General features: G+C 41.2%; 1 protein-coding gene across 2 annotated transcripts in view; it reads right to left on the reverse strand.

The window, feature by feature from the left end:
* Positions 1-4014: 4014 nt before the first annotated feature.
* Positions 4015-21624, reverse strand: part of MFSD14B (major facilitator superfamily domain containing 14B) — a 35579-nt gene continuing 17969 nt past the window's right edge. Inside the window, exons 6-12 of one of the 2 annotated variants that reach the window (XM_081930655.1) lie at positions 19408-19617; positions 17583-17696; positions 15580-15651; positions 13510-13622; positions 11649-11746; positions 9269-9426; positions 4015-5547 (exon numbers count right to left, since the gene is read on the reverse strand). In XM_081930655.1, coding sequence (XP_081786781.1) covers positions 5344-5547; positions 9269-9426; positions 11649-11746; positions 13510-13622; positions 15580-15651; positions 17583-17696; positions 19408-19617 — 969 coding nt within the window. In that variant the 3' untranslated portion in view covers positions 4015-5343. Of the gene's footprint in view, positions 5548-6978; positions 7440-9268; positions 9427-11648; positions 11747-13509; positions 13623-15579; positions 15652-17582; positions 17697-19407; positions 19618-21624 lie in introns of those variants that run through there. The other variant, XM_081930656.1, reaches the window with a different exon arrangement.

A 21624-nucleotide genomic window follows, 5' to 3' on the forward strand; every position in this document is an offset into this window, starting at 1 on the left:
ATCAACAAATCATCTGTCAGGTTAAAACAAAATTAACCAGTTTTGCTTTCTTGAGAGAAAATTTATCCATCAAAGCAGAAGGAACGTGGTGCATCATGTCAACAGTTTATGAGAAAAATATGTGAGATCAGATCCTAATTTATCTTAAGAAGGTTCACAGAATGAAAGATTATTGTTTCCTGCTTTCAGCAGACAACACTCATATCCCAAAATACTTCTCTGGAGAGTTGGGAGTGGGGCTCCTGCCAATATAGGATGGGGGACAAGGGAAGAGGGAAATTGTTCCAAATCAAGCTACACTGAAAAATGAGCAGAGCCCCGTCACCCCCCATGCTTTTTAATATCTATATGAAGCTGCTGGGACAGATCCTCAGGGGGTTTGGGCTGGGTGTTCATCAGTATGCAGATGATACCCAGCTCTACCTCTCTTTTAAATCAGAACCAGTGAAGGTGGCGAAGGTCCTGTGTGAGTGTCTGGAGGCAGTTGGAGGATGGATGGCGGCTAACAGATTGAAGTTGAACCCTGACAAGACAGAAGGACTGTTCTTGGGGAACAGGGGGTGGATGGGTGTGGGGGAACTCCCTGGTCCTGAATGGGGTAACTGTGCCCCTAAAGGACCAGGTGTGCAGCCTGGGAGTCATTTTGGACTCACAGCTGTCCATGGAGGCGCAGATCAATTCTGTGTCCAAAGCATCTGTCTACCAGCTCCATCTGGTACGCAGGCTGAGACCCTATCTGCCCACAGATTGTCTCGCCAGAGTGGTGCATGCTCTAGTTATCTCCCGTTTGGACTACTGCAACATGCTCTACGTGGGGCTACCTTTGAAGGTGACCCAGAAACTACAACTAAACCAGAATGAAGATGCTACGTTTCCGAGCACAGTTCGAAGTTTGGTGCTGACCTTTAAATCCATAAACAGCCTCAGCCCAAGATACCTGAAGGAGCATCTCTACCCCCATTGGTCCAGTGCTGAGAGACTTCTGGCGGTTCCCTCCCAGTGAAAAGTGAAGTTACAGGGAACCAGGCAGAGGGCCTTCTCAGTAGCGGCACCTGCCCGCGGTATGCCCTCCCAGCAGATGTCAAAGAGAAAAACAACTACCAGACTTTTAGAAGACATCTGAAGACAGCCCTGTTTAGGGAAGTCTTTAATGTTTGATGTTTTATTGTGTTTTTAATATTCTGTTGGGAGTCACCCGGAGTGGCTGGGGAAACCCCGGTAATAAATATATTACTACTACTACTATATACCCAAACCAAAATCAAATCAATGTATGATGTTAAAAATACTGTTTGGCATTAACTTAACAGCAGTAGAATTGTAAGCATTTGAAAATAAGCCTTTAATGCAGATATTGATAGTTGTTGTCAGTTTGGTGTCAGTATCTTATGAGTCTATTGTTTTTGAAAAATCATTAAACACATCGTTAAGAAAAAGAAAGTAAAATTAATTCTAAAGCTGTTTGAACGTTTAATCATAAGAGTAAAATGAATCCATAGGAGTCCAACTAAATCTACTCTGTATTGGATAAAGGTAAAACGGTAAAGGACCCCTGGACGGTTAAGTCCAGTCAAAGGGGACTATGGGGTTGCGGCACTCATCTCGCTTTCAGGCCGAGGGAGCTGGTGTTTGTCCACAGGCAGCTTTCCGGGTTATGTGGACAGCATGAATAAACTGCTTCTGGCACAAGGGAACACCATGACAGAAACCAGAGCGCACAGAAGCACCGTTTACCTTCCCACCGCAGTGGTATCTATTTATCTTCTTGTACTGGCATGCTTTCAAACTGCTGGGTTGGCAGGAGCTGGGACAGAGCAATGGGAGCTCACCTTATTGCAGGGATTCGAACCACCGACCTTCCAATCAGGAAGCCCAAGAGGCTCAGTGGTTTAGACCACAGCGCCACCCACGTCCCATTTACCTCTATATTAGTTCCCTACTGAAGCACTTAGCAATCTTCATTCTACTCAGCATAAAGCATCTCCTGTTTTTGGAGTGTGGCCTTCCAGCTTCTTTCTCCAGATTTCAACTGTCTTCCTTTACCAAACCCATTACAAGCTTTTGTTTTTGCTTGGCATAGGAAGCTGGGATGTGCTCTGCAGCAGATCAAGATGATGAGCTAGTTTTCTCACTCATCTCTAAATACCTTGGCACCAGGTGAAGGTTTTTGTTTTTCAAGGCTTTTAAACTCTTAGCTGCTGTAGAATTGTTGTAACTGTTGTTTTTATTCTATTCTTTGTTGTATTTACTTCTTATGCAGTTTGATTTTTGGAAATTTTGAATTGAAAAACTGGATATAAGCTCAGAGTAAAGCAAAGCCACTATGACAATCATACAGCTTCTTTGGATTAGTCATACTGATAAAGGTAAAGGACCCCTAGACAGTTAAATCCAGTCAAAGGGGACTATGGGGTTGCGGTGCTCGTCTCGATTTCAGTCCGAGGGAGCCAGCGTTTGTCCACAGACAGCTTTCCGGGTCATGTGACCAGCAGGACTAAACTGCTTCTGGCACAACAGAACACTGTGACAAGAGCCAGAGCGCATGGAAACACATTTACCTTCCCGACTCAGCAGTACCTATTTATCTACTCATACTGGTGTGCTTTCAAACTGATAAGTTGGCTGGAGCTGGGACCGAGCAACGGGAGCTCACCCCGTCGCAGGGATTCGAACCGCCGACCTTCTGACCAGCAAACCCAAGAGGCTCAGTGGTTCAGACCACAGCGCCACCCACGTCTCTAATCATGCTGGTAATTTTATTGAATGCTCTCACTCCAGCCTCAAAGCACTTTACTATACCTTATGTAGAGGAGGCACTTCTCCAAAAGGCACTGTTATTCAGCTGCAAGTTTTCATCTTGCAACTGTAGGCTGCCATGTGTGCCCTGTACCAGGGAAACACAGTATCTGGGCCTAAGGCAGGGGTTGGCAAGGTTTACCGGCCATGGGCCGGATCACTCCCACAGAGATTATCTGTGGGCTGGGCTGGTGTGGAATGACGCCAGAAATCGCTTTTGCCATGTCCGCAGCGCCGGAAATTGCTTTTGCGGATGCCCAGACGCTGGAAATTGCACCTGTGCAGAAGCGATTTCCGGCGTCTGTACATGAGCTGACGTGATTTCCTGTATCTGCGCATGCGCAATTTCTGGCGCTACTCGGTGAGTCCCCGCACTGCACTGGTTTAGCGCAGCGTGCGGGGGACTCGCCGAGCTGGCAGCTTGGTTCGTGGCAGCTCGCGGGCCACTAAAATGGTCTTCGTGGGCTGCATCTGGCCCATGGGCCCCACATTGCCAACCCCTGGTCTAAGGCATCAACAGTGAAAATAATGGACACAGGCATTTCTGGCCTCATACATATTGAGAATTGCCAACTGAGATTTCTGAGCTGTAGACATGGAGAACCATCAGCGCTGGGATGCATATCACCAAATAAACTCTGAGCTAGTTTAGCCACAAGATAACCAAAGCGAGAAGAAGAATGCTTGTGAAATGCAGAAGCATGGTAGCTTGTCTTCTCTACTTCTTCACTTTGCAATTAGGGCCAGGGAAACAGTGAGCAGTTTCAGGCACACGGGGGGTACTTCTTCTTAGACCTCACTTATGCTGAGAGACCTACACAATCTTGTTTTCATCTTAGGAAAGCTCACTGACAGCTCTGAGATCCCCTGTTTACCTGATACTAGTTATGCTGAACAAAAGTGTGAAGGGAAGGGAACAATTGTTACTAGCAAAGCAGTTGTGACTGGCTCATCCTTACTGATGTATCAGTGCCATCATAGGGGTGTAGGGAGAAAAGACGTTCAGGGTTAAGATGATTAATTACTGTTGTTAAATTATTATTATTATTATTATTACTACTACTATTATTATTATTATTTACTTATACCCCACCCATCTGGCTGGGTTTCCCCAGACTGATATGCAGTAACGCATTAGCCAAGAATGTGCTACAAATAATTCAAACTCAGCTTCAGTATTGGAAGAAACTATATGGAATAAAAATAAAACCACGCTCGTAGTAGGTATATAGCATAGGTTGCAAATTTATTATGCATTAGGAAGCTTTTTAACTTAAAAACCAAACTGCATAGTACAAAAGGTTTGTTATCTTTGCTTAAGGCGGAACAAGTTTCAAAATATATATATATATTTATTTTGTTCAGTCATTACACAATCCTTTATAAAAGCTGTATATCCATCACCATCATTACATTTATAAATACAAGATTTACACAGTACCTTATCTGGAAAAAGTAAAACTTCTTACAAATATCTACATATATTCAATACATATAAAACATTCTTAAGATTACTTGGTTAGTTTTTGTGTGTGTAATGGTCCATTTCCACTGCCGCAAAATACATAGAAATCTGTGCAATTTAATAAAATGTCTCTAAAAATTATAACATGATACTCTGTAGAAACTAAACCATCTTTAGGGCCTCTTTGGGAGAGGCATTTCATAATTATAACCCATGAAATTCTTCCGAAGTTTGATATGAAGGCTAAATAAGAGTTGGTAACAAATGCACACTAAGTAGCAGTTAAGGCAGGAGTGAAATTAACAGGAGAGGGAGTGCTTCATACGGCAGATAAAAAGTGATAGATGATGCAATAAATACACACAAGTAAATGTGAATTGCCTCAGCATCCAGTTAATTAGCCTCTATGTCAAAACTGGCTACATTGGTAGTGCTACCTAGTTCAGTGATTATTACTAACCATCAATGAAAGTACATGTGCCCTTTTAAGGTTTCCAAAGGAGCTCCTGACATACGGGTTAAGAGTCCTTGAGAATGAGGGTTGAAGACTTCCAAAAAAAACCAAAACCTGAATCTATATTCAACGGCTGAAATTCTCTTGACACTTCTAACACAATATTCAATTTACCAGGCAGCCTATTAATTAGAAATGTAGGAACATAATGGCGAAGGGGTTTTGTTATCTTTATCCGTCAGTAGAAGTAACTTTTCTCTAATTGGCGGGGGCTGTGGTCTGCTCACAGTGAATCTGTGTACTCAGTAAGTTCCAGTTTGTTTGAAGGTTTTCCAAGATACTGTGTGTATTCCATATTCCGTCCGGTGCGGGGCTTGATAGCATTTCCAAATCAGATACAGAAAAATAACTGCGTTGAATTCTTATTTTGTTTTTTTTAAAAAAGAAAAGTGGTTAAATCCGTCCCGATAGGACATCCATGGACACCAACATAGCAAACCTTAGGTGAGTGAAATGTGCAAAGCTTCTGACAAGTCAAAAGCTCACTCCAGTCCTGCTCTGGATTCAGAGCTCAGTGCGTGGGTTTCGCTTGCTTGCAGGCTACATGAACGTTAGGAAAATCTAGCTCTCACACGCTGCTGTCCTGCAGCAATGGTTCAATGTCCTCGTCGCTGCCTCGGTCGGGGTTGGTGCTCTGTATGCTGCTGATGCTGTTGGTGTGCTTTCTGGTACTGCTGGCTTTACTGTGCTCGGGGATGAATAAGGCAACCAGAAAAGCGAGGAGGACTGCACATGCTCCAAACAGGAATGGCGGGCCAGGAATAATCGAACTCTGCAGAGAGAGAGAAAGGAACCACAATGAACAGGCTTACGGGGAATAACTCAGGCTGTGCAAAGCTGGGTCCAAGCATTCCTATTTGCCTACAGATACCAGTTTTTAGTCAGATTGCTGAACTGATTTACCAATGAAGCTGAAGTAGAAAACCAGAGTAATGTAGGGCTCATAGCTGCAGCCGATGCGGAGGAAATCCAACCTCAAGGACACAAGGATGCTCGGGTTGGGAAAGGAATAAAGCTTGGGTGACACCTGTTTGCAGTACACCTTGGTAAGGCTAGGAAGACCATTCCTACTATTGCGGAATTGGAGGCGAAAATGATGGATTACGCAATGGATGGAGTTAGTCAAACTGACCGGCAGGATTCGGGATCAGGACGATCAGAAATTCCAGGATAATTGGAGTAAATTTATTACTTAAAGGATAACTGTAAAAACTTAAAAGACATTAGCAGGATTGAAGTAATTCCTACAATGTAGATAAGATGTAAAAAGTTAAAATACGCGATTGGATTTGATAAGGGCGCTGAAGGGAAGGAGGGAAGTCGCAAGCTCGGCAGAGCAAAAAGGTTTATATGTTGAATAATGTATTGTAAGAATGACTGTGTAAGAAAATAATAAAAAATTATTGAGGGGGGGAAAGAGTGCTAAATAAATATATTGATATACAATATCTTTATTGTCATTGTCCCATGCAGAACAATGAAATTGAAAAACTACATAAAACTACTACAGAACTACGTAAAACTACATAAAAACTACATAAAACTGCTACAAAACTACATAAAACATTCAAAAACCCCTAAAAACTCTGAAACCCCATTTTAAAATACACTATACTATAGAGACCCCTTATGCTGCGTTTAGAACCAGAATTGCATTTGCATAGAAACTGTTTCTCAGGCGGCTAGTTCTGGCCTTTATAACCCTATACCTTCTTCCAGAAGGCAGAAGCTGAAAGAGATCATTGCGTACTATCCTGTGCTATCTCTGCCGCTTTCTTATGGCACCTGGCAGCATAGATTTGATCTAAGGTGGGAAGAGTGCACCCAATTATTCTCTCTGCAGTCTTTACAACCCTAGATAGCATTGTTTTGCAGCTCCCAAACCACACACACAGACCATAGGGTAATACACTCTCCACAGTACAATGGTAAAATGCCATCAACAGGTCCTTTGAGAGATTGTTTTTCCGGAGGATTCTCAGAAAATATAACCTCTGCTGTGCTCTCTTCACCAGGTCTTTGCTGTTTTCTCCCCAGGTTAGGTCGTCTCTCAACTCCATTCCCAGAAATCAAAAAAATGAGACCTGTTCCACGCACTTCCCCTCAATAATATGTGGTTGAATATTCAATTTACATTTCCTAAAGTCCACAATGATCTCTTTTGTTTTCTTTAAGTTAAGGAGTTAACTTAATATTGGAATATATATTGGCAAAAAAAAAAAAAAAAAAAAATTAAGACTAGGAGACCAGAGATTTCGGCTGGCCTCGGCATCTACTCAAATATTTGTGGCTTCCACTGCCCCACATCCTCCCTGACTCAGAAGAGGGCTGAGATCTCTTTTCTGATGTCATGTACAGTGGAGGCAGCACTTGGAAGTGGGGTTTCAAATACCATCCAAGTTAATCAGAAAACAACCCATGTTTGTGTCTCACCTTGGCTTGCAGGAGGCTGAGAAGAGCCTGCTCAAAGAGGAAGCTGAAACATGCAAGATTGCCTGTCCAGAACCTGCAAGGGAGAAGCTGGTCCACAATTGAGAGTGGCTGTCTGAACCACAGGATTAAACTCAAGCATGCCAACCTACCCAGCTGCTCAACTTGATCAGACTTACTTTTGAGTAGACATGCCCAGTGCTGCAGTGTAAAAGGATTACACCCGTATCAGCCCTGATGAAGAATATGAAACTCGGGCACTTGTAAAATGAGAGCCTTTGTCGCAGGCTTCAGCAGTGCATACAGCACAAAACGCAAATTATCAAAAATACAGGACTATCAACAGAGGTGCTGAATCGGCCATAACCTTGTGGAAATTCTGACAACCCTGTTACAAAGCACCCCAAGCACACAATCTATATTTATGTAGTTTACTCTTTGCTTAACTGTGGCGATGAGGTTGGGTGGGCGGGTACAATGAAATGCCCATTAAACACAGTCGACAAACACAAATGGCAAAATAAACGTTCAGTCTCGATAATCTATTTCTCAAAAGCTTTCAGCCTTAGTTCTTAAAGCATAGGGGCATTATCTAAAGAACCGTTTCTTTTTCATGGAACTGAATGAAATCTCAGAAGAGGCAGTTTTGGAGTACAGTGATACCTCGAGTTACAAACACCTCAGGTTACAAACTCTGCTAACCTGGAAGAGGTACCTCGAGTTGAGAACCTTGCCCCAGGATGAGAACGGAAATTGTGTGTTGGCGGTGCAACTGCAGCAGCAAGAGACCTCATTAGTGAAAGCACACCTCTAATTAAGAACAGTTTCAGGTTAAGAATGGACCTCCGGAACGAATTAAGTTCGTAACTAGAGGTACCACTGTACTGTGAAAGCATTCCATGTACATACTTACTTTGCCAAAACTTTGTTAGGCAGTACAAATATGGGCCATCATAAAACATCCATATATAAAATTTGAAAATATATACAAAAACAGCCACGTAAAAAATGCAATAGTGAGGATTTTCATTGGTGCTTCTTCCCACTAAATAGTGCCATTCACCACTCTGAGAGATACTATTGACAAAAACTAAGCTACCCTTGCTGTTAATTCCATGTATATAAGGAAGTTCTAATGTCGCAACAGGCATTTTTTTCAAAAAGCAAGGCAACCTTCACAATAATTTCAGGAGTGACTGGACAAAATAGAGCAACGCCAGAGCAATTTTTTGCAGGGTGGAGAGAGAAGTTCCACCACATGAACAGATGTTGTTCTGCGCATGCAATGGTTTCACTGTGTACAGTTCATGGGGAATAATCATTTAACTGGTTCCGGTAGTTTGTTCTTCAAGGAGGTGTTGTGTATTTTAAGCAGCGGTTCTCATTTACACTTGTAAAAACCAAGCATTTACAACCAGAATGGACTGTATGCTCAACTGGCATACAAAAAATAGGTTTCAAAATAGGTTTCAAAAAATAGGTTTTTAAACAGAAGAGGTTGGTACAGAATTGTTCTGTTAAGTGGTGGAAGAGGAGAAATTTGTGGCTGTACAAAACTGCAAGGAACTCATATCCAACTACTGGCAGACCCATCTAGTGATATTCCAGTTGTAGATTTACTCCATGTTTCACCCTCTAAGCAGCCATGAAGCCTAGAAATGGCTATATTGTATATAGTTGGATGCCAGACGATTTCATTATGTGAAATGTTATGTAGACTTTTACTCGGTACCTAAATACAGCAAGAAAAGCAAATGTAACATGAGGTTCACCTATGGGGAGGGCGGGTTGCTTTGCTTACTTGTTATGAATTTGTTTCTGTGTGGATGTATCAATGTTGTAACTTGTTATGAATTTGTTTCTGTGTGGATGTATCAATGTTGTAACGTATTTTAAAATGTTTAAAATAGGTTCTAAGTCGCTTGACAACTTTGTTTAACAAGTGACTAACAAGTCTAATAGTAGTATGAGCAGCATGGGTGATTACCAGGAAATTTAACTGCATAAATAAGTGGGGTGCCTTGATCAAGTACTATTAAAAGTTACGATTTACAATAATTTACCTCATCGCTTGGATCCTGCATTGCTTTTTTATCAGGATCTGGGACAGGCGCCAACTCGGTGAGCTCCACATGGAACAGAAAGAATATGAAGCCAAAGAGAGCAGGACCAAGACCATTGCAAAGGCCCCTGATTCCAGTTATTATCCCCTGGACAACACCTGTGAAAGAGCAAGAGAACAGGAGAAATAATTTCCATGAGCTTGACTCCAGTTCTAAAATGATGCAAAAACTGGAAAGCTTGCCGTTTAATTACTGTACTTTCAGGCTATCGTGCAGTTAACAGGCTGGCCTTATTTCAAACTGATCAGTTTCAATAAAATAGTTTAAGGAGGATAAACTGAACTTCAAAATAACAGCACAAACTAGAACTCTCCTTGTTCCAAAATGACTGTTTCTACTTGTTTCAATGAAGGAAGAGGAAAGTTCTGATCCAGGGGTTCTTGGATTTTCTGGCCCCCAGGCCCCACTTAAGGTAACTGAAAATTACTGAACCCCACTAATCACAAAATGGCAGTGCAAGAGAGGAATGAACCGCAAAATGGTGGTCGACGGAAGTGGAGTTTGGCATAATCAGCTGGCTGGCATCACTTTCTATTGCCCACATTTAATCTTTGGAAAACATAAAATTCTTTGCCATAGCATTTTCCTTGTGGCAATGTCCTCCATACCTCCATACCTCCATACCTCGGACTAAAGTTTCCCTCAGGCTAAATACAGACACTTGCTCGGTCAGTCTTGTCACTTAGCTGCCTCATTTTAGGCAGAATTTGCTGATGGAGAGGCTTTCCCTTCCCATCTCTACATACAGTGGTGCCCCGCAAGACGAATGCCTCGCAAGACGGAAAACCCGCTAGACGAAAGGGTTTTCCGTTTTGGAGGTGCTTCGCAAAATGAATTTCCTATGGGCTTGCGGGGGTTTTTTCCTTCCCCCCCCTTTTTCCCAAGCCGCTAAGCCGCTTATCAGCTGATCTGCTAAGCCGCTTAACAGCTGATCTGCTAAGCCGCTTATCAGATGATCCGCTTAAGCCGCTAATAGCGCTAATCCGCTAATGGGCTTGCTTCGCAAGACAAAAAAACCGCAAGACAAAGAGACTCGCGGAACGGATTCTTTTCATCTTGCGAGGCACCACTGTACTGCTCAAAAATATTCACTTCCTTCTCCCAGTCTCCATTAACATTCGACTTGTACCTTTCCCACCCCCAGTTGCAGCCCAAGACCTCACCATTCCTTGCGTCCCTCCTCTCTGGGTCCTTTTACGATCACTTCTTCCACCTATTACTGCTTTTGTTTCTTGTCCCTTTCTATTCCCGGTTTATTTCTGAATAATTATAATAAAGATTTATCTTTTATCTGTATCTTATTTCCTTCAACACCTCCTCCAGCCATCGCTGCTCAAGACAGACCTTCCTTCCATCCCCCTTCCCTAAACTTCTCTCTGTCTCCCAACCACCATAACTTAGCATGAAATGAGTCAGAACTGGTCTGATTAAAAGGCTGTGTGGCATAGTGAGCAGATGGGGCAGGCAAGTGTGGAGGCACTGGGCAAACTGGGGCACAGAGGCCCACCAAAAAGTGGCCTAAGGCGCTCTGGTGGGTCCTGATCCACAGTTTGAAAAACACTAACCTGCCACATGTTCAAAACACCACTAGAGGGTGTTAACATCAACTTCCTGACTGCTAAAAAATACTTCAAAGGATTCTTAATTGAAAAAAGAGGAAGAACTTTGGGATTTCTTCGGCTGTGACTTGCACTTACCCACTCAAATTACCGGTACTTTTAAAGGTTCAAGTTTTCTCATGTTAATGCCAACAAATTTAGCCCCATTCTGGGCAAATCAGCAAAAACTGTAGATATCCTACACAGGAAAGGGAACCAAATCTGTATGTCCTGTTCAGATAATCTCTCACACAGAGCCTGCAACTGAGCCAGGAAAGAGGCTGGAATAACCAACTGCAAGATTCTCACATTCCTGCTGGCCCTTGTGAGACCAAATTTGCAAAGAGTATATTTTAATTAGTCATCACTAATACTGAACAGTTCTGGAAACAAGTCTCAGCTACGGTCAAAGTACTTTTGGAAGAGAAAAATCTACCACAATCAACCTTCCATGGAAATTGTACCAAAGTCTGCATACTATTATACTTGTTATTATTATTACCTGTCCTTCAGTGGCAGGTCCTCAGAGCAGATTATAAAATTATAAACAGTTAAAATGAATTAGTATTACAGGAATTAAGCCGGTCCTGTAAACATGTGTCTCAGGTGTCAAAGACCAGGGTAAAATTATGTGTCTTCAGCATAAAAAAAGAACAATAATACCACCACTTACTTTGCCTAGAGTACTATGAACATCCAAAAAAGAAAATCACTGTACTCACCTTGTTGGTCTGAGTCTGCATTTCGTGACACAAGAGCGCTGATTGCTGGGAACGTAATACTTGACATGGATGCTACAGCTCCAGCTGCCCACATCATCCTGAGAGCAAGACACAAAGCAAAGCCATTACGTCATTCGTAATGAAGGAGCTATGCAGAAACAGAAACTAGCTCTCCAGCTATTGGGGTACCATGTTGGAAGCGTTAGAATTGTAGTCAGACTACATGGTACAGTTGCCATGAGGCTTTGTTACATTCCAGGGGAAGTTTATTATCCCACTAGCTGTGATTATTAGCAGTACTAAAATGGATCAGGACCATCAGTTAGCATGTTTCCCCACACCAGTAGCGGCTGCTAGCGGAGTCCATAGTACTCAGAAGGTGGTCTCATTTCGCACAATAACTGTGGCTAAGTACCATATTTCTCAGTGAATAAGACATTGGGGGGGGGGGTTACCAAAAAATTTGGTTTGAAATTCGGGTTTGTCTTATGCACAGGTAGTGATGAGGGGTGTTTTCTTAATTTGGAGTCCCCCAAAATAGGGAGCGTCTTCTACATGGGGCATCTTCTACACAAAAAAATACAGTAAATAATTGCTACAGCCAGTGAGTATAACATACTCTACAGGAATGCCAATGCCTGCATAAAGAATCTTATCATTACAAGCAAGAGCTTTTGGGTAAAAATACAGCATAGCAAGGCAAAACTGGACAGTAGTTGTGCATTATCCGAAGTTAAAAAGCAGACATGAATCACACCAGTATGAAACACTCACAAAGAAGTGTGGTAACAAAGTGAACTTGAAAATTAGGTGGAAATCAGCAGAATGGCTAAAGGAATGGAAATATTTATCCATTAGTCTTAACACAATGCTTTTCATTGTGTGGCTTGGGACCCCACTAATTGCAGCCAGGCCAAAAGAGGGCCACAAGAGTTCTGTCCTGATTAAATATTTGGGCAATTTGATGATATTGTAACCATGTGGTGCAGTATTGGGTCACCTCTTCGTATGGTCTTAATTTTAATTGGCCCTGCTCCTGCTTTAGGAGCTGCTGGTATGTCGCCAATCTTCCTGTCGTGTTTTTCTTTTTGACCGATATCACTTCCAATGGTGAAACCCACCACGGGGTTTTCGGTTCTAACAACCTTCTATGTCTCACCCAGACCTTATATAACAAATATCTAATTACATGACTTAGAAATTCTTTATGCACTGCCACTTTATTGTAAATTAGATAGGCATGCCAGTCATATCTGTTGTTCCATCTCTCCAAGTCTAGAATGTCATTATTATCTAATGTAATCCAATCTCTGATCCAACTAAAACTAAAGAGCTCTACCACCATACAAATATAGGGGATGGTATCTAGTGAAGTAGATCAGTTAGTATCGCTCCCTGCATTTCCACTAAATCTGTTCTGGGTTTTCCTCCAACCCTCCAGAGCAGATCTGGGGAGGGAGTGGAAGAAATCTAGGGAGAGGACAAGAGAGGAAGGGGAAGTTCCACTGTACGGCCAAAAGTTATTGAGCTAATGGAATTACTTTATGGGATATTGCCCTACGAAAAGATTTAAGAAGTAGGTCGACAAATGCGCACGGGGACTAAGGATTTTCAGATATGAAAAGGCTGAGGAATACTGGTCTAGAAAGTTCAGATCAGCACTTGGGGGAAAACCCCATTTTTTTTAATTAATCAAAGTATTTCTACATTGCCATTACTGATCCCACTGCCAGCCGAAACAGGCACCCAAGGTGACATGCAGCAATTTGAAAGATAAAAGTACACCCAAGAGTAAAAGAATCAGAAAGAGCACTGAAGCAAGCAGGCAGAGACATGGCTATTCTGCCATTACTGCACTTACCAAGGTTGGGAACCAAATCCATACCAAGCCAGCTGGAACATCTGAAAGCCAAGGCCAAGGAGCACAGTATTTTTGTTTCCTATAGACCTCATTAGGATACTGAGAAAAACAGTCTACAAAAAAGATAATAATGTAGGAAAAAGCTTTAAAATTGGATCGTTCTCTGTATATTTATAATAAAAAAACATTTAATTACCAATACATGCCTTTTTAAAAAAAGATACTGTTAGAAGCACAAAGCTTCAAATTAATCACTTACAGTGCAGTCGTATGAATATATACTCAAAAGAATTAAGGGCTTTAATTCCACCCAGTGAAATCACAGCCGAGGCAAAATTTGAACTGGGGATTTCCTACTCAAAAATGCATGTTCTTAACTGTCACCATAGCTCAGGTGTGCCCTTGAAACAAGGGATCCAATTTGGGCTGTGGATCCATTTCCCCCAAAACATGCCCACCCATTCACTCATCAACTGACATGACTAGAGACATAAGCCGATTGGCAGGAAAACAGGGTTAAATCCAGTACTGGCTGCATATCCTGCTCTCAATAAAGGATAGATAGTAAGATTTTATATTCTCTCATTAACCAATGGGTAGGGGTTAAAACCTGCACAGTTCTTTGCAACAGACCACAGGGGTTGTCTGAAAGGATCCACAGACTCAAACAGGAGCAGATGATGGAGGAATGGCTGGAAAAACCCTTTGCCTTTAAAATCACTCGCTTGCTGCGACTGTTGGGACTTCAAACCACATCACCTGACATCATAGTGATATCAAGGGATTGACAGGTGGCTGGCCCTGAGCTCCTATCAAAATTGGCCCAATGGGAAGATCCGGGACCCACTGGCAACAAAATGTTCCCCGCCCCTTCCCTAGCACTTCCTCCAATAGTTAATCGGAAAAATGATTTCATGAGTATTCATGTGCATCCTTCCTTTCTGGCACTCCCAACCACTGCAATTTCATCCCCCATCCCGTTTTTATGTCCGCATTCTCTTCAGTTCTGGACTGCTAATCCCTAACCATGCAGGGGATCTAGGGAAGGGCAGGCTCTTAAAGTAGCCTCACATCAAACAGATGTCAAATTGTGTGCGCAGCTCTGGGCCCTAAATGAGTCTTACTACCCAAGGCAGACATTTGGTAAAGCATTTATACTATACAATACAAGGTCTGCTTTGCAACTCAAATGAAAAGGAGAGGGAGAGGACTTCTGAGTAGCAGAACTCCAGCTTAAAAATATTCTCCAGGAAACCAGTCAGATACCTTTCCCGCACCAGGCCAAATAACATTTTATTATCCCAGGATTGTTAGCACTTTTAAACTTTTTAATACGGACCCTAAGTGTACCAATGTTGTTCAGACCTGGAGTAAAAAATGTTCTCCCTGTCTGCATCAAACTTTAACAAACACACCATTCTATTGGAGCTAGAGGTTCTTAGATGTTGAAAAGTTGTTGGAAATGTAATAACCTTAACAGAAACCAGGCAGGGACACTATTATGCATAAAGATCCTTCTTTTCTTTTCTTTTCTTTTAAAGGAATATAGCGTTAGGCGGCAAACCATACATCTCATCTAGGTTCATTGTATATTACATATTAAAAAGTTACAGGCGTGGTTGAATGTTCAAGAACTGTACAGGTGAAACTCAAAAAAACAGAATATCGTGGAAAAGTTCATTTATTTTTGTAATTCAACTTAAAAGGTCAAACTAAAATATGAGATAGACTCATGACATGCAAAGCAAGGTATGTCAAGCCTTTATTTGTTATAATTGTGATGATTATGGCATACAGCTGATGAAAACCCCAAATTAACAATCTCAGAAAATTAGAAAATGTTTCATGGATGAAGTTTTGTTCCTCCCAAATAATGTCAAGACTGTTTTTAATCACCTGTGGTCTGCAAGAAGGCCACAAGAATTCAGTCACAATTTGCGCACCTCTATCTCAGCCTTCCCACAGAATACATTATGTACACTTAATGTGCAAATCACTTATCACCCTGATCGTTAATATTTGCCTTTTATTATGAGCTGTCACCTAAGACATAGGATTGTAAATGCTTACCTGCGCAACGATAGACAGAATTCCTATCACAGCTATGAATGCTGCAATGCTGGCATATTCAAATTTTATCACCTGCAGATAACACAAAAACAATGTGTGCAAAGTTCAAAGAAACAGTAAGTGAAGAGCAATTACATTTATAGGCAGCTTACAAAACTAAAGCAAACCAGTACACTAAATTTTCACACAGTAAGGACAAATTTGGAAGACTGGAAGGTAGGAAGGTAAAGTGATTTCAGAGGTGGAAATAAGAGTTCGGGTGGGGAAAGGAAGATGGCAGTCAAGACTAGGTAAAAATATCGTATCAACATCTAGTCAAATATAGGTCATGACATTAAGGTCATATTTAGTATAAGACTATAAATTGAACTCTCTTACGGGAAATAAAAAGAACCACCAACCTATGTATTATGCTTCCATATTTAAGTCATGCATTTTCCTTCGTACTCACTGAACTAGACTTGGGGGTGTGCTTGCATTATCAGGAATGCCCAGGTGTGTACAAGATCACAGCCTAACAGCAAACATGCAGGAAAATACACTGCCATGGGCCAATTCTAATTTGACAAAAGGCAATCTAACTTTTCCATTGGTGTACTTTTTATTTTCTACCCAGTTACATGAGCTAATCCCCTGTATCCTGAACAAGCTACTGGATATGTCTATCAGCAGTTGCTGCTTAGGTCTACTTTTTAACCTGCAATCAAACATTATGTCTACATAATGTTATCTACATAATGTTATCTGAAGAAGTGTGCATGCACACGAAAGCTCATACCAAGAACTAACTTAGTTGGTCTTTAAGGTGCTACTGGAAGGAATTTTGTTTGTTTGTTTGTTTTGACTATGTCTACATAGGCAACCTAAGATGCTATGTGTATCTCCTATCCTCTTGGTGTGCCTTTTATCATTTTCTGGTCCTTAATTTTATTATACTAATAAAGTATGCCCCCACGGCTCTGCTAGTTTGGAGCAAACACATCAACATGAAGTTAAATGCATTGTTGTCACATATGCAATTCTCTGCATTTGGATCATTATTCATGCATATTAAGCTTTTTCTTCTATCTAAAAGAGGAGCAGAGAGGGATTTTATTTATTTTTATGCAAACAACTTATATACTGATTAATTAAAATCTTCTCTTAAGTGATGTTCAAGGAAGATGTGAGTGTTCTGTTCATTTGCTTCGCCTACCAGGAACAGAAAGCCTTGGGCCTTTTTTTTTTTTGCCTAACAATAATATCGGAGATTATTCCAAGCTTGTTTTGTTTTACAAATGCAGAAACATGCCAATTCAGAGCAGGTTCCGGGTGTTTTCAAATAGTTAAGAAAAAAACCAAACGGTTTGGATCCTAACTCTTTGCTCTGTCAACAGGAGAGCCATGCTCATGGAAGGGATCCTTTCATAAGAAAAACAAAATGCTGGGATCCATCCCATATAAGTTTCAGAACAAAACCCATATAATATGGTATATGTCAATAATGCCTATGACCACATCCCGAAAACCCCTTGTTATCTCAAGGCCCAGCTTGAAACTTTCTTTTGAATAGAAGTTCCCAATATGGAATCAGAAATTACCTTTGAACTTCTTGACCTACTTTTAAAAAGTGGTGGGTGGGGATCTACTGCGATAATACAATTATTAGTCATGCAATCTGGATTTTTGGCACTGTGCTATTTAAACAGCTTTGCATTTTTACCAATGACTGGCATTTTGAATAAACTCTAGATTACACTGTTTAATTTCATTAACTGCTGTAACTTTATGGCACAACTGATTTATAGTTTTACGAATTTGCTTTCATTGTATTTTTACTACTGTGTAAACTTCTTTGCTATTTTCTTCAGAAAAAAGTGTTATATATTTTTAATAAATGCAGCAGCTACGTACTATGTACATGTTTGATACTTTCAAGGCTTCATTTGTTCCCTGCATGTATTCTTTATTTATCTATCAAGAACAACTTGTACCATATTCAAAAAATACCTTAAATTACTTACTTGTCTCAAATATAGGAAAAAGCTAGAATATTGGCCAGCCTCAGGCAGGTAAGAAAGAAAGACAGTGATGCAAGTCAGCAAAATTGTAGTATCTTTTCCAACTCTTCTCAAAGACTGTCAAAAAAGTAAAGCAAGTCAAAATGAACCATCTGAAAAGGATTATTACATTCTGAGCAGGTGATATTTTTTGCTAATGAGTGCATTTGTCAGAATATATTCCATCTGTGGTTTGCTTTAAAAAAACCTTTCTCCTGTTTTTGAGTTTCCATGTTAATTTCCTAATGCTGAATTTAGATGGACCTCTGTTCAAATTCATAAAAGTAATGTTGACTAAACAAATGAATAGCTTGATTGTTCCAAAAGCCTGATTCTATTCTGCTCAGTAACAAAGGCTCCTAAGTTAGTGAAGTTTGGCTATAGCAACCACTGATGTTGTTGTTTCCTATTCACTTCCTCCTATATACCAGGCATGTCCAATGGGTAGGTCGTGATCACTGGACATCTGCGGTAGATCACTGGCAGATCATTGGCTCCTCCCAAAGAAGCTGAACAACTGTGGCTCCCCTAAAAAAAGCTCAAAATTTTACCTCCTCCCTGAAAAAACTCAACAACTATGACCTGAACCCCCCAAAAGGGGGTAGATCACTGCCTGTTTTTAACTCTGTGAGTAGATGGCAGTCTCTTGGGAGTTGGCCACCCCTGCTATATACATAAAAATGCAATGCTGTTGACATGCTGCAGTTTAGGTGGCTGCCAACAGGTAGCCACACCAACTCCAGCATGGTGACAGAGCAGAAAGCAGTGGGGAAAGCAAGCAAAATTGTAGGGGGGGGGCAGGTAGGCAGCCTAACTGAGCTGTTTAACAGAGGGGAAAGTGCTTCAGAGAGCAGTTTGCCAACCCATTCTCAGATGTGCCTCCTCCCTTTGCTGAACACAGCTGCAAGGTTTAACAAAGGGAAGGAGGTGCTTCAGATAATGGTTTGGCAAACCAAACTCTGAAGCGTCTCCCACCCCCCTTAAAAGCTCATTGGGCAAGCTGTGCAGGGTACTCAGGTTGGGTGCATTATACCTTCAGGGCACAAGGGTCTGAGAACTCAGGTATATTACCTGGTGAGTACCTTCTCTTCAGAAGGGGCATTGGCTTGTCTAGTCCCCACATTCCTACAGTTGCATTATTTAGGAATAGATCAAACCTGTACTAGTAAGTACAAGGTTCCATCAGAGTTAAGATTGTACCACCATGATTAACTGGTCTACCATTATAATTAGGAAAGTGTGGCAAGTCAGGGTTGTTCCTAGACATGGGTGAGGGTTCAAAGAGCTACTATAGGCATATATAATGAGATTCTGATTTAGTAAATGAATGAAAAACTTTGCTGAAGATGCATGCGGCCATGAAGCATCTTATAGTAGTTGGACGGGACTTTTGGAGATCCATGTAAGTTCAACCCCTGGAATGATGCTGGTTATGCAATGTGAGATACAGCTTCCACCAGCCTCAAATACTCCTAGCAAGGGAGATCCCACTGCTTCCTGAGGCAGTCTGAACAGATCTTACCATTAGGAAGTGTCTCCTAATGTTTAGCTGCAACTTCCTTCTCTGCAATTTCTACCGCTTGGGGCTAGTCTTGGCGCCTGGTGCAACAGAAAAAAGATCTCCTATATCTTCTCCTGATGAGACCTAACTAGAACATAATGAAGCAGAACTATTACTTCCTATAATCAGCACTTCCTATGCTTCTGTTTCTGGAGACTGCATTAGATTTAGCACCAGTATCACACTGATGACTAATAAAGGAGAAGGAACAAAAAAACAGTAACTTACTGCAAATGGGTCTGCTTGTTCCCACGATATAAGGGAAGGTGGCCTCATTTTTTCAGGTAGAGATTCTGGTACAGCGAGTAGAATGAAACATATATCTACAACAGCCACCACCGTAGCAATTAATACAACCAAGTTATCTCCATATAAAGTAGACAGGTGTGCTCCAATGGCAGGACTAGTTACCAAACTGGCTGCGAACGTTGCAGATACCTAAAAAGAAGACATTGGATTTTACTGCTTTGTTATGAACTCATGAGCAACTTAACATTCCTCACCAACTGAAACCTGAAATATCTCAAATGGACTATCTCCCAAATCCCGATTCCTGCAACAGAGTATCAGAAGAGTGGTATTCAGTGAAGCAGTTTTGTTAGCACAAAGGTTTCTGTATGCTCAATGGAACATTCCCCACTCTGCTCCAGCATAGCCTCCCAAATCTTCTCCGGAGGGCTGGAGGAACGCCCAGAAGAGATTTATGGGGAAGGAGAGGGGACGGAGAGGGAGGGATGTTCCGTTGTGCAGCCAAAGTCTTTGTGCTTAGAGAACTACATTTTGTGTACTGGCCACGGCCTTTTCTGCCACCATGCATTTTGACAGAAATATCTACCTACTAAGGTGAGCTGCTGAAGTTATGACGTTAACAATAGCTACACTGAAGACTCTTGAGCAGTGTTTCTCAAACTTGGCTCGCCATCTTTTTTTTTTTTGGACTACAATTCCCATCATTCCTGACGACTGGTCCTCCAAGCTAGGGATGATGGAAGTTGTAGTCCTAAAACAGCTGGAGATCCAAGTTTGGGAAACCCTGATCTTGAGGATAGGCATGAAGCTTTGCCAGGCTTGATGCTCTACAGAAGCATTAAGGAGCGCCATTACAACGTCTACATCTCAGGTGCCAAGGACCATACCAAACATTTCTTTCCATGGGATACATGAGTGCAGAACAGCTAAACTGAGCTGGAAAACCAACATTTTTTTGGGGGGGAGGGGTACATATCTCTTAGATTCCACTTTGCCTTTAAGACCTATTGGCAATTGGAGGAAGACAGAAAATTGTATCCCAGAAGCCTAAAGCATTAAAACTTTTCAATTATACTACTTACACACTGGGGGTGCGATTTTCAAGCTGCTTTATAACTATGCTCATTTTTATTTTAAACTGTTTGGGGGTAGTTGCAAATAGTGTTTTCCACTCTAACCTCAGCTCTTTGGCTTTCTCTGAATAGCTAGGGAATTAAGTAGAAAGGCAGGGGACTAGTTTTAAAAATGCATAATAAATCTAGCAGCCCTAAGCAACTAGACTGCAACATCTCAGAGCATATATAGAACAATTTATCCCCCTTCTGTCTCTTGGTAGTATCACTATTTCTTATTCGAAAGTGTGTTTAAGATTGTTAAGCCACTGACAAATGCTTGTATTTTATTCTTTATACCGTGCTCAGTAGTTTTATGCCCTTAATAATAATGATGGTAATAACTTAGGTGTCAAATCTGATCCATCTTTTTCAGATTCAACCCTCTACCCAAGAGTTGGCACTTTTCATTCTTTTATATTTTTGAAATTCTCACTATGGCTTCATCACTCCTAAATTGGATTATTGCAATGCTCATCTTTATGGCCCTTTCAGCTGTTTTAAGGTATCTTCTATTCATAATTCTGCCACCTGCCTCATTTGCTCTGCACACAGTTTCAATCACATCTTCCACTTTTCTGTTTTATATTGGATTAGTCTTTCATTTCACATTTACTATGAACTTCTTGCCTTTAAATGTCTCTGCTCTTGTACTTAGCTCTATATTTTTTCCCTAGTCTCTTTCCCTCACTCCCTTTATGTCTTTAACTTAAATTTTGTCAGGACTAGAATTTATCCATCCTCCTCAACACCATCCCTTTCGCCCAGCTATATGATGCTGCTATGAACTGTTATTTCCTTCACCACACCTAGTCAACACTTGGACTGAAGATAAGCCAGAACCCAATTTTATTGCATATTGAGGTTCAGGATAATCATATACATAATAAATTAGTTTTAAATCTCTGCGTGTTTTCACACACAAAAAAAAACATTCATTATACAGATCAGCCCTCCCATACTTGGTATGCTCCAAATGTTTTAGACAACTCATATGAGCCTCAGTCAGCACAGCCAATACTCAGAGATGGTGGGAGTATAAGCATATGACCTTGAAATCCTACAAGTCTACCGATATGTTACA

The sequence above is a fragment of the Podarcis melisellensis genome (genome assembly GCF_964234715.1).
Source record: "Podarcis melisellensis genome assembly, chromosome: 11".
In the NCBI taxonomy this organism is placed as follows: Eukaryota; Metazoa; Chordata; class Lepidosauria; order Squamata; family Lacertidae; genus Podarcis; species Podarcis melisellensis.